This window comes from Opisthorchis viverrini (genome assembly GCF_000715545.1).
Source record: "Opisthorchis viverrini unplaced genomic scaffold opera_v5_58, whole genome shotgun sequence".
Taxonomy (NCBI): domain Eukaryota; kingdom Metazoa; phylum Platyhelminthes; class Trematoda; order Opisthorchiida; family Opisthorchiidae; genus Opisthorchis; species Opisthorchis viverrini.
Genome location: NW_008751716.1, coordinates 1,418,416 through 1,432,517, shown reverse-complemented (window position 1 = coordinate 1,432,517; position 14,102 = coordinate 1,418,416). Strand labels below are relative to the sequence as shown.

General features: G+C 44.8%; 2 protein-coding genes across 2 annotated transcripts in view; one reads left to right on the top strand and one right to left on the bottom strand.

The window, feature by feature from the left end:
• The window catches only part of T265_03938 (hypothetical protein), a gene marked incomplete at both ends in the record, with an annotated part of 25,457 nt that extends 21,717 nt beyond the window's left edge, over positions 1-3,740 (top strand). Inside the window, one exon of the mRNA XM_009168538.1 lies at positions 3,713-3,740. Within this exon, the coding sequence (XP_009166802.1) occupies positions 3,713-3,740 (28 nt within the window). The remainder of the gene's footprint in view (positions 1-3,712) is intronic.
• T265_03936 (hypothetical protein) overlaps positions 1-11,558 on the bottom strand; it is a gene marked incomplete at both ends in the record, with an annotated part of 13,763 nt that extends 2,205 nt beyond the window's left edge. The window contains 6 exons of the mRNA XM_009168537.1: positions 2,124-2,223; positions 3,156-3,222; positions 3,699-3,812; positions 6,029-6,118; positions 11,144-11,385; positions 11,426-11,558. Of these exons, the coding sequence (XP_009166801.1) occupies positions 2,124-2,223; positions 3,156-3,222; positions 3,699-3,812; positions 6,029-6,118; positions 11,144-11,385; positions 11,426-11,558 (746 nt within the window). The remainder of the gene's footprint in view (positions 1-2,123; positions 2,224-3,155; positions 3,223-3,698; positions 3,813-6,028; positions 6,119-11,143; positions 11,386-11,425) is intronic.
• Positions 11,559-14,102: the final 2,544 nt, after the last annotated feature.

The following is a 14,102-nucleotide window of genomic DNA, read 5'->3' as shown; positions in this document are numbered from 1 at the left end:
ACAGCTGAACACTACTATTTTTGTTGTTATTATTTGACTCCGCATCACAGGTGGGTATAGGAATGTGGAGGAAGACTTGTATCATTATTGACCTAGATCATTATGATAAATGGCGCAAATCTACTTCAAAAGGGTTAGTCCGGCGACACTCATAAACTTACAGCGGTCTTGCTATCGTTGAATGGCTAGATAAACAACCCGCAATCAATCTGCGCCATGACGTCACGTAAGCAAGTCATTTTCAGATAACGAGTGCCCTCGAACCATGATCAAACATACGAACCCTTTGAATTTGTTTAGATTAAATTACATCTGATGTAGGGACAAGCCTCTCTGCGAATTATAGTTCCAACGGATTACGGTAAGCAAGGTGCGGGTAATCATAGTGGACCCCCATGTCGGAAGTCATCCAAACAAACGGACGACCTACCATCGAAATTTAGGTCTTGGCTTGGACACACAAAGGAACTTAACCAGGCCGATCGGTATACCCACCTAACTCGTAACATTTCACCCATCACAGCTGCCTTTCTATGGATGAGTCAGCAAGCAAGCCGCCAGAGACTTGAGCTAAACCGCTTTCAAAGCGATTTTCAACAAAATGGTTAAATTCTTTTGAAACTTTGGTTCAACAGAAGTCATTTTTCATAAGCTTCGAGATTGCGCGCATCTTGACAGTGATAACTGACCCCGACTGATAAAAAATATGGCATGAGAAGCATTTGCCGATAACCTAGAATCAGACGTAGACGGTGGGTGGGATTGGACAGCTGTTGAGCATATCTACAGAAAATGCGCGATTGGAATTTCCTGGATTATGTAGTGGTTCCGAGACATTGGAACACAGCAGTTTGCTTGCACTTGATATCAGTGTGAAAATAGCCACCTCAACTGGACAGGATCAGTCTTGATAGACGAGGAAAAGCTATCGGGCCAGATAAGGATCAAAGGGAGCTGAAACTGTCAACCTATTATGAACGTGAAGTCGGTACGCAAATAATTTAATCATAATTGCTCAGCTATAACACCCTTCCGATGCCTAGCTACTATGCCACCTGAAGGAAACACGAGGGTTTGAATACTGCCAGGTCGCCCAAGACCAGACAGGGAAAGCCGAGAAAGGACCTTCCGGTCAGTAAATTCGTGCTGTAACCACTGAGCCATCTCACCCCCTACATGGGCGATGGAGCACCCACAAAATTAATTCGACCAGATCTTGTGAGATTGTAAGGTAGTTTTAGTTTTAGTGAGATCCAACAGACGGCAGTGGTGCGTGCACCGCCGAAAGACGGATTCTCAAACGAAGAAAAAATTGAATAGGGTGAAATGATCGTTATCCCTCAGTCTAGCACGGATTCTCACATCAAAGCAAGTGTGACTACCAAAAAAATATAGGTTGCGGGACTACATTGACCTCATCTGGTGTGCTCGGTGCTAGGAATAATCACAGGTTACACGGGTGCGGTAAACCAATTCGGCGAAGCTGGATGTAAATTCCGACTGACAGGAATGTTTTCAAAGCAAGTCGGTTATGGATTGTCAGTGCAACGTTTCATTAGAAAGAAAGTTAATCCTGAGGTTCAGTTCTTGCGAGGACTAGAGATTCACATCACCAGTACCCAAGAAACTCCGGACAACGACCACTAGCAAGCTGGTCAGCAGGATATACGTTGACGAGATGGCTCAGTGGCTGGAGCGCGCATTTACCGACCGGAAGTTCCGTTGTTCGAACCCGACTTCTGACTCTCGACTTCCCCTATCTAGGTTTGGGTAACCTGGCAGTATCCCGGCCCTCATGATTCCTTCAGGTGGCATGGCAGTTAGGCACCGAAAGGGTGCTACAGCTGAAGGATACGTTGACAACAGAATGTGAAATGGAGGGCTATTAACATGTGAGGATGACGCCTTAAAGACTGACAGACAAGAACACCTGCATGGTTCAAAGTTTACCTTGGGATCCTAACGGAGGGTCATTGGTTTATTTTAGGTGAAGTAGTGAATAGTTTCTACGGCAGCGAGAAACTGAGAAGTGCTTTGATGTGTGTATTCGAAAACAGTGACATAAACGGGATTAGCGGTTGAATCCAAAAGAACGGCCCCGTATGACAAAAAAGGTGACTGACCTGGCCGAACCCTCTTTAAGTAGATCAGGAATGAGGGAAACCAGTGCGATATACAGGAAACCACCGGATGTGAACGGTAGGATCCATTCAGCCGACCAGCCTGGGAAAGAAAATAAAACAGTGATGCGACAATACATGTTTTCAAACGACCCGACAGTCGAACATCGTACAGTTTATAACTTGATCGGATAAATTTGTAATGTGCTACTCATAAGGTTGCTGAAAATCCGTCGACAGCCCATGACCGGTTGCGCCCTTTTTGGGGCTCATCAGGTAGGCGCAGTCCCCTGGATTCCGTCAACCTTATGTTCTAAGAAATTAGTTTGCAAATGTATATTCGCTAATTGATCGGATAACTTTTTCAGGGACATAATGACCTTTGAAGGGGATCTGTTTCAAAATAAGCGGATTAGTCAGCTAGCCAGCCGCATATGATAAGAGATACTGATGCATTTGCCCATAAGGTGGGGACCTCAAAAGTGTCATTAGCAGCACAATAAAGCTCATTCACCCCAGAATATGTGATAGAAGATGTGAAACAACTCATTCGAAAGCGTTTCCTGCAAGCTTTTCTGTTTGATGCTACGACTGAAGATCATCACTAACAACAATAGTCCAGCGCTCTGTTCACTTGAATTCCGTTGTGCATGGAATGAGGTCCATTCATAACCATTGCGCTTTCTTTGAATTTGCCGGGTGTTCTTCTCTATGTTAGCACACGCCTTTTGAGAGTCAGTTTGAAACATTTTTCCCATGAGTTCTTATTTACTAGAGTATCTCCACAAGGGAGAAGATTCGATATTTAAACCAACCTATGCAAGTAGTGTATAATTATGCATTGTTTTTTCAACCAAATGACCTAAGCAACCCCACTGTCATCTTTGCTATGACCCTACTTACAAGGTTAGTGAAAAGTCTTGCAGAGCTACCTTTTTGGGGGCTCATCGGCTAGGCCTAAAACCCGAACCTCTACCAACCGTAAGTTGCAATTCAACGCTAAATTTCAAAGCAAACTATCATGGAGGCACTCACCTGAAGGCGTGTTATTCAAAGCCAATGCTAGCATAGCACCAAACAGGCATCCAGAAGCTGTTGTTAGCTATGAAGAAAATGGAGAACACATGTTAGTTGAACGCTCCGAATGGAGGACAATCAATTAATGCATACGATATGCCCACTCACATATTGCACACTCATTAGAGTGAATAAAGAATGAAGAACCGGGAGCATGTGTTGACCATACTAGCCTATCGTTGCTTCTACGATTTAAACCGAGTTCATCCAGCCGTATACTGCAAGCATGGCTTGTACATGAATATAGGTGGTCTCGTTGCGGATGGCTATTCCTCGGACGTGGTTCCTCTCAGAGATTCTATTTTCTGCTTGTTAGGTAAGGCTCTCAGGAATGAAAACACTACATTCATATCGTACGTTGTCCTGTTATGAAGGCTACTGGTGCTATTAGTACAGTTTTCACACGAGAAGTTAACTAATACGAAGGAGAACGTTGAATTATGTCCACGTCCAGATGAAAACAGGCAGATCGTCAAATAGTGCTGTAACTTCTGCACGTACTTGTCCTTTTACAGCTTGCCAACGAGTGAATCCACTCCGTAAGAGAATGACAAAATCTCCCATCTCGTGTGGAATCTCGTGAATAAGAATACAGAGAGTGGTCACGAGACCGAGCTATTCGAGGGACAGAAGAACAAAACAACGGGTATCACAAAAACGATCGTGTACACAAGAGAGTACGTGCGACAGTGAAACCATACGTGATTCGGTCGTGCATCAGTGGTCGTGTGCATAACTATTAAAAAATTAAATAATGCATCGTTCCATGCGTACCGGACAGGTTCAGTCATATATTCTCCGACCAGTAACACGTCCACGCGGTCGCTGTTGGCAAACGGACGTTTAAGCCCGATGTGGCGTTTGTTCACGCGCATCATTTCGAGGTCTAAGAAGCGTTGATCTAGGTGAACACATGGATTTTGAATGAAAATTCTGAGTGCATATAGTATGGAAAGACGAAAACCTGGGGCGAGAAATGAACCCAAGACCTACCACTTATAACACGCACTATAGCGGCGAAGGCAATAAGAACACTGCCCAACGTCAACCTTGCGTTTGTAATCCACATACGATTCGTCACATCCATCTTAGAAAATAACGGCTTAGCAGCACCAGCGTCACTAAGGAGCCCCTTGACGGAATCCTACAATGGACAGGATGTTGAAATCGACCTCTGACTAGAGATCGCCTAGTGATTAGGGCGCAGAATTACTAACCGGGAGGACAGTGGTTCAAACCCAGCACCGACCACTTCCGTCTGGGCTGAAGCAACCTAGCAGTGTTCCGGCCCTCGTGCTTCCTTCGGGTAACATTGCAGCAATGCACCGAAGGGGTGTTGTAACAGCTGAACGATTAGTATTAGTTAGCGACATCGACCAGGAGACCAAAAGGAATGGATGTGAATTTACGAAGGAGAATGGATTCTCAAGTGTAAAATCCATGGACAAATATGTCGCTTTTTAACGCGTTTGGGCTACCGTTTCAAATCTTTCAAAATCCACTTCAAAAAACATCAGTTTAGGTACAGATGTGTTCGCATGTTAATGAAATCTTCAAATTGCATTCAAAACTGTTGGGTATAAACCCACCAGACGGTTTTTCACTGATGATTTACGAACAATTATTATGTGCAGATAAACACAATGTCAAATCTAACACAATATACTACTCATAAGATTGTTGAAAGCCCCTCCAAAGCCTAAAGATGTGGACTGTCTACGAGTTTTCAATGGCCTTATGAGTAGTGTGTTGTGTCAACAAGATGTACTGCGATATTATTAACATCATGCCAAATAAAGCAAAAAGTGGTCCCTGCACAACACATGTAGCTGGAGAATAAAATAAACGAGAATTCGTTGAGTCTTTGACATCTTTAACAATCTTTAACGTGCTCGAGAAATGCAACTTTCACTACCCCGGAAACGTAATGAAAAAAGAGACCACCCCGTTTGCGCATTTCGCGTTATCATTGAGGATAGTGACTACACGCACGATAAACGAAAGTGAAAGTGGGAGAGGGCTGCAAGCAACCTCCAAGCATACCTCATAAAACTCATTTGTGCGTTGTGAATCCAGACCGGATCTATGGCTCCAACGGTTCGGTATGATCGCGGACGAATAATGGAGAAACGAGGCAACCTCTCTACCAACATAATGCCTGCAAAACGACTTGGTCATCGCTTATACTTCCTCCTCGTTCCTTTTGTGGTGACAGACTCATATGCATGTCTGGTATCGTTAAAGGTCTAATAGACCAGGAATATAACCGCGGGCTGCTCAAGATACGTACGAAGGAATCAAGTCCGATAACATATATGACTCAGTTATTCGTCGATTTTAAGTGTATGTGTGGATAAACGATGCACCGGGCATCCACGACAACTGACCTCCATAAGAACACGATATGAAATGTACCGATTGCAGTCGCGTACAAACAATAAGCCCGTTTCGACTATTTTTCGCGATGGAGTCCTTAGGCAAATACAAACTAAATGGATATTTCGTTCTGTAAGCAAAGCCACCCTGTGCCGAAAAGCACTGTAAATCTACCCTCACGAAACTCCAGGGAGTTGCGAACCTGAGACCGCCCGGCTAGTATTTTGAGGACTTGATCGTTCGGCAACGGGCGGTTGCACATGGGCAGGACATGCTCCCACTTATCCTTCAATCACGGAATCCACATAACGTGCTCACGTGTTGACTACGTTCCTAATGAAACCCAATGAGACTTCATCAAAATGCTCCACAGGCATTCGTAAAGTCGACTTACGCCATAAAACGAGTACGTTATACAAATAAATTAGACTCAAAGCAGGCATTAGATCACTTACGCGGAACGACACCAAATAACTTCCCCCGATGGCGATCCCGTGAGTAAAATTATCAATGATGTTCGCAAACAGGTTTAGGTATCCGTCCACCTTGGATAGAAGAAATATGGTCCATGTTAGGCATAAAGTTGTTCGACAGTTGTTGACTAACGGAAGCGGAGCATAAGGTTGTTAGGTAAGCACACGGCAAACGAAAGTGCTACGGAGTAAGAGAATTCTGATAACGTTAGAACCGACACAAACCACCACGAAAGCAAAAATACCGAGGAACTTACTGCATTCGGACTGGGAACAGATCGAACAAGGAGTTAGAAACCATGCGTAATTTACGGAGAGTTCAAGCTTTGTGCAGCCATAAACAGAAACACTACCTGTGATTAAACGGAAAAGCATTCCCCTCCCTCAGGATCTCGACCGGACGGAGAGAAGGCTAGTTTTACGTGGTTTTCCGATGAAAATCCGGTATGAGTAGAGCATCACCGCAGTTATACCATTCAGAGATGTTGCATAGCGTGCGAGAGTAGTTCACGGTCATAGTAATAATAACGTCAAAGGCGACGAAAGCGATGGTGGTAAAAGTGACTTGTTGACTCCTGCCCGTCCCCCCCCCGCCACCGTATAGTTTGGCTTAGAACGGACCGATGCATTCAACAGATTGTCAGAAATGATACGGCTAACCCGAAAGTTATCCGAGATCCGAGTCAGTGAACAGTTACAGAAGCGCCGGAATCCGAGGCCCGGTGGGTACGGCAGTGAAGCCAACACTGATGTTGCTGTCTTTGATGATGATGATGGGTTGATATGAACGTTGCTGAACAGCATCCGAATCATGTTCGACAGGTGGCTTTTTTCGTGTCCAAGTAAACAATGTTTGTGGTGCACAAACTTATTGACTAAACGGTAAGGGTGCTGAGACAGCAAGCTTCAATCGTCTGTCCGATGTAGTACATGACTACCAAAGGTAGCCACAACTGTAAGTCTAGTTAACATCCTAGCCGATTGTCGCAGAGCACTACCATCGCTATCTACTCATGATATCCATATACTGAAAGCGCAAAGCGGATGAAAAACTACTCTGGTTGGAGCAATTTTGTTCGCCCCCAAAGAAGTGTCGGCGGACACCCGTGAAACTGTGGGAAGCTTGGCACTCAGCAGACGGCAAGTCTTTTCTGTACGATAAACAAAGGAAAAGATGCTCCTTTTTCATGTGAGACTCAATGGCCGAGAAGGACTTTGTTGGAGAGTAGTCAGTCCTATGTAGCACATATCTTATTGTAGCCAGTTCTCTTTGAAGCGTGTCTGGTTTCCAGACACTTCACTAGGTTCTGCTTTTTTTTTAGTGGCATAAAACTGTGGATACGAACGTGATATATAGATTGATATTTATCGGATGTTTTACCAATCTATTAATGCACCCTTACTTTGTAACCACTAGACTCCCTGAAACTGAGTTGCAATTCCCAAGCTGTATAATTTTCTTATGTGTTTTTTAAAGGAAGCAGTGTTCTAACCGGCAGTAGAGCTGCCGAGTTGTCTGACTGATTCCGAAGGGGGGAAAACAACCAGCTGGAAAACCGGGGTATGCAGTTATGACTCGACCGACAGGCATGACCCAAACAAAACAGCATGAATCAATAGTACATGACGGCTAAGGTCAAACGCCAACATGACTGGTGCAGGTAAGATGCCGCATCGGATGAACACAGAGGTACACAGGCACAAACACAAATGTGCTACACGTCAATCAGTCTAAGTAGCCGCCCCGAAATTGACGGTTTCAACAAGGACTGGCCACTCGGTTTCTTATTGACTGACACGTTCATTGTTATACAGAGACGAAATCAACTACGAACATCAAACGTAGCTGGGATCACTAGTATCGATATGTAGATGGTATTTTTGGCATAGCTAGTTGTGACGCTGACCTATTCACTTTTAATAACAGTCAAATTACTTTGGCGATTAAAAAGAAAGTGTGCAGTCAAATGCAATCTGCAAATACGCTCTCACTGGGCTACTGAATGGCACGCTGGAGCGTAGGATATGCTGCAAACATTAACTTCTACTGTTTTGTGCCGTTGGAACAGAAGCGAAACTTAGTGAATTGTCCGGTGACAAAAGCTCATGAGATTTGCTCTATTAACACGCTACGAAGAGAATGGGTTACAAAAAAAGTGCTAAACAAGACCGGTTACTCGGACCGATTTCTTGAGGGGAATCTCTAACAAAATTCCCCTCAGTCATTTAGCCCTACAGCGGAAAGGTCCTTTACCGTACAAAGAAAACTCAGTAACAAAGTTCTCAGGTAGGTGACTGAACAATGTCATCAGAACCATATTCAACACCACCCGATTACTTTGTTGCTTTACGAGCCGACAGGTGATTAACATAAATAACAGATAAGCTGTCTATATTGACTTCATCCGCGGTTAGTTACTCATTCAGACGTACACGTAATACATCCAACGTCGACCGCACGACGATAGCTTTCATGCCACATAAGGGAGCGCTATCCGAACTGTTTAGTCCAAAACTTTAGGCACGACATGAGTGTCACAGTTGCTCCGCGAGTGAACGAAGGCAACAAGATACATACAAGAAAGGCGCTAAGTGCAATCTACTGGTACGTGCATAATCCCTTCAGAGCTGTGTATATCTGCATCCTGGAGATAGCCGAGGCTACAGAACTCCACCATTTGCAAACAAAGAAGACTAGCTAGAGTACTTCGGATAAATCAGCGTTCCGCGATTGGCAAACATGTGCTCGGATTGTGTGCCAACCGTAACTCGACGACAGAAAACGGAGGTTTTATTGTATGAACCTTGGAGTGAGACCAAGTGAATTTTGTCTATATTACAGTGTGTGTATGTCCACAGAACTCCATATCTAAAGATAGAATATAGTAGGCTAGTTGACGATTATCCGCAAACAACAGTCAGTCTGACTTGTAAAAGGCGAAACTCTATGGTGAAAGCGGATTCACAGGTGCGTCATCATATCAGATCAGGTTTGTCTACAAAAAGAAAGTTTACAAGTTCTCTTGAATTTCTGCATCCATAAATTGGATTATATACGCAAACGCAACAAATGATCTCTGACGCGGACCTGATGAGTTAGACACTAAACATGTGATCCTGACAGAAAGGTTCGTTGTACGTGACTGAATGACTTGACAGGATTTCAGCCACAGGATTTTCGCCATGAAACGGAAGGATGAACCATCTGGATAATTCAAATTGGTTCAAGTTTTCCAACCTGCAGATTTGGATCTCCGTGAACGGCTGAATTTTTGAGGATATCAGGGGAATATACAGTTTGAAACTACAGTGGATGTACAGAAACAACGAGCGAATATGTTAAGAAATTGGTACCGCTTTTATGTTAAGCTATTTAAAACCGGATCTATTGGTGTGTACTGCTGATGAAGCACGCGAGTAGTCTATGGGTTGGTGTACAAGCTGCGCCACCGCATCGGATGGAAGGTGGAGTTTATTAAGGAAATAGTGGAAATGCTTTGCAGCGTTCGTTTACTACTGTGTAATATTCGATGAATATCTAGGAAAGTTCAAGAGGATGCGTAAGAATGTTTAGTTTTCAAAGACCATGTGAATATGTGATGTTTACGTCCCTGCCCAATGAATTGAAACTGCTTAACTCGTGTTGCCTAACAAACGACTTCGCAGCGAATGGTCTCCTTCTTTTCAAGGGTATCTTTATTTACGTGCATTGTGCCCAAAGTCAATTTTCAAGTCTAGTATGCGTGCGCAGGAGAACACCATTCGTCCAGTCATCTTAACTTCAAGTTCATATGTATTTAGATTCCTTTGAGGACATTTCACGTCCTGATCGCCAAGGCGTAGTCGTGATACCACCTTATCTGTCAAGGGTCGCGTTAACAGTGCTGCCGTGCGGCCCATATTACTATACGTGTCAGAAACCTAGTTGCTGCATGCTGAGGACATCAAAAGACTCTCAGTGTTTGGCCATCGAAGACTTCGGATCATTGCCCGAGTCTGATGGGAACACCAGATGGGGAATGTTGAAGCATGTCGAATGGCATTCGGAAGAAATAACGAAACGAGCTAGGGGAGGTCAAACACTGACTTGGCAGCAAAGTATGAAAGCCATCACCAGCAAATTCAGCTGCGCTGGTTATTGCCGTCTCTCTGGACGGGGTCTCCGAGACGGGGCAAATCAGTGGTTAGAGGGGTTATAAGACATGGCTCAGTCGCGACCTCAATTTTGCTCGTGCACCCAGACTATTGCATTCAATGCATAACTTCACAAATAACCTCACAAATGAAAAGTTTACCCACAACTGTGTATTTACGCATCAATTATATCAGCTTCCGCCAGCAATGCGCAGCTACCTACCCCGCTTCCCCAAGTCGTCCGTGAACGAAACTATGGCGGCTATAACTACTGTACGCCAAGTACACGGTTCTTACAGCTGGTGATGATGACGATGATCACCGTTGGATTCACAGAGATATGTAGATCAAAGATCTGCCACATTGGAGACCAAGGTCATTAGTACAGTTGGTTGTGGATATCGAATCCAATCAACGTGTCTCGATTACGGAACTGGAGACTAGGCTACTGCAACCCGTCGCTTGTATCTGCGGTCAATGAAGCCATACGGTACCAGCAAGACCTCTGGTGCGACTTGTGACCAGATCTAGCCAGGAGAAAAGGACTGGAAACTACTCAACTCCATAGGGGCTCGATGGGCTTGCTCACTTTTATAAGTCTGATAGGCCTGATTTCCAGCGGAAGGAAGCGGGTCTAAGCGAAAAAAAAATTTTTAAACTGGAGGCTCTCAGATTGGACGAGCAGATGGCCGACAGATTTCGAGTTTGTAGCAGGGCAGGGAGACGACCAGACATGACGACTAGATCGGTGGATCTATGCATCTAAAGTTGGAATGAAAATGATCGATAAAAACTAGCGCTAATGAAACGAAGAGCCTAAATTTCGACCGTCCGGTTGGTGCTAACGTCGAAATCCAAATGGCTAGGAAAACGCTTGAAAAAAAATTTTCTCCCAACTACACGAAAAATTAATAGCTATGTAAAGGAAATCAGATTTACCATAAAAGGATATGGACACCTTACCTGTTTGGTTCCTGTATCCTGTGCGAATATTTTTTCGACAGTGAAGAAAAATAACAATCCAGCTACTAGACATTTGAGGGAAAGAAGATTGGTATCTAAAGCAGTGACATTTTGATTTTTCAAGGAAAATACAAAGAACATACTAGTGTGACTAGACCAAATCTCGGGTAAGAGATGGATGAAAACTTCGCCAAGCAAACTTCCCGCTGCGTAGCTCAGCCAACGATTCAGGGACTTCAATCCTGGAAATTAATGTGGCAGTTCGATGAGAAAGACACTAACCTTTGGGATCTAAATGTTTTGCTGTTGTGAGGGGAATAAAAAATAGTGGGACAATTCCACTTAATCCCACAACGAACGCTGACAAGGCACAAAAGCAAATCACAGGTACATTTTGATGTACAAGAGTTTCCATCACAAGACCATAAGCACGCAAATGTGAGTCAGTGAAGAAGTTGGACTGGATATTGATTAAAATGCTTTTGTCGGTCAAATTATCACAGCCACATTTGTTTACAGTATGGAAAGGACATCAAAAAGGTAGACTGCGCTCGTTTTTGGTGCGTAGCTGAAGTTGATGTATAAGTGTGCATTCTGAAAGCAAAATGTCACGAATTAAGTGGCAGTCCGTAATCGGTAATCTTGCTAACGCGACTGGTAGCTGTTGTACCATAAAGGAGCAGCGCGGTTTGAATACATGTACCATGGAATAGGCTCGACGCTGCCAATGTGCATCACAAAAGTTGACAGCAACATCAAGGTGAGAGCGCTAGTACTCAACCAATGTACAGTCATGTGAAGTTGCTTCGACAAAGATGTGTAACAGACATAAGAAGAGGGAAAACGGCCTAATGCTGACCTACCATAAATGCTAGAGGTGACTACACCTTCACGCATTCACCATTAACTCGAACGCCACTAACATCGGCTAGCCCGACCTAAAGCTGCCACCTGTATGTGGTTGTCGGGTTGCACCTTGTCGTTCCTGACTCGACGCTTCTCGCCTCCTCACGGAGATTCAGGCACGACTGTTCACCAAGCTACAACAACTGGCGACAACCCGAACCCACGATGTCAATTTCGGCAGAGCAACTCCAATTAATTTTACAGCAACAAAAGAAGCAGTTCGAAGAAACTCAAATGAGGCTTGTTGAATCTCTGATTCGCAGTATGTCAGTGAATGCGACAAAAACGTTTGAGCCTCCGTCTTCTTCCGCAGATGCTGCTGCCAACTCGATTACTGAATTTAATTTCGATGCTGAATCTGGACGAACTTTCGAAAGTTGGTTCAAGAAATATGAAGATATGTTTCAAACCTACTTTGCTCAATTTGATGACGCATGGAAAGTTCGACTGTTGCTGCGGAAACTGGGGATAGCTGAACACGGTCGGTTCACAAATTTCATACTCCTCAAACACCCTCGTGACCTTGTTTCCGCAGATGCTGTCAAAATTCTGGCCCAAATATTCAGTGAGCAAAGTTCCTTGTTCAATATTCGTTATCAGTGTCTCAAGATTACCAAAAGGGACACTGAGGATTTCATTACCTATGCCGGTGTGGTCAACAGAGAATGCGAGCGCTTTCAGCTCAGCTCCATGACCGAGGATCAATTCAAGTGTCTCATCTTTGTGCTGGTTTTCAATCGCCACACGATGCAGATATTCGGACCCGGCTACTGAATCGAATTGAACAGGATCCAGAGTTGACGCTTCAGAAACTTACCACCGAATGCCAGCATCTTATCAATCTCAAGGCTGATGCTGCCATGATTGGACATTCCAAATTATCTCAGCCGGATATGGTATGCAAAGTAACTTCCAAAAGGAAGTCAAGTTCAAAACGAACTCCAAGAAAACCGCCCACACCCTGTTGGTTTTGTGAAGAATGGCACTATTCACGCCACTGTCCCTACCGGAACCACAGGTGCAGTAAGTGCAGTCGAAAGGGTCACAAAGAAGAATGCTGCAGAGACAACTTCAGGAGCTCGCGCAAACACCGACCCGACAAAAGGACGCAGGCAGAGGCTGTGACCGCCACATTCAGGATGAAATCACCTGGTCGACGTAAATTTGTCACATTATGTATCAATGGCACACCAGTTACTCTCCAACTGGATACAGGTTCTGACCTCACTCTGATTTCAAAACGAACCTGGAACGAAATTGGAAGGCCACCAGTGGAACCCACAAAGTGCATCGTTCGTAATGCATCTGGTGGAAGCCTCAAACTAACCGAGAAGCTGAATTGTTCCGTAGCGTTCAAGGGGATTCAACTCAATGGTACTTGCTACCTCACGAACTATACAGGGCTTGATCTCTTGGGCCTGGATTAGATTAATGAGCTTCAACTGTTGGATGAACCCCTCAATGCCGTTTGTGACGAAACAACTGCAAATGGCTCCAATACGTTCGCGAGAACATCACTTCCTGAAGATTTGGTGGTCGCCAGAGTTACAGCCAAACCGGAGACCAGATGGAGCATACGCGACACAGCGACTATTCAGCTTCTGGCGTCCGGCAGCGGTAGCCCCCTCACCTCAGTCCAATTTGGCGAACCCTGCTGCAGCCCGCAACGTTTCACTTGCGGTCTGAACCCTTCAGTTTACAGTCGCAGGTTCAGGCGGATCGTTCTACTGCTATCCGGAAAGTCAAGGAAGGGGAGCCGGAAGGACGAACGTCACAACAGTCACACAGAGACCAGCCAGTGATTCAAATATATGGAGAATGCTGTCCACGGTGGACGCAGGGTCGATTATGCCACATACGAGGCACACGTAAGATCATCAGCACAGCCGCGTCAAGTGAACCAACTTCAGGCAACAGACTGCGGTTCGGTGAGGGGACCATGTCGCATGGGAAACCGGACAGCCGTGACATACCTCCCAAGTAGAGGGTACCGGCTCCAAGATCAGCCTGCTGGCAGCCCCAGGGACGCACCAACATGCGACAGAACCACCAT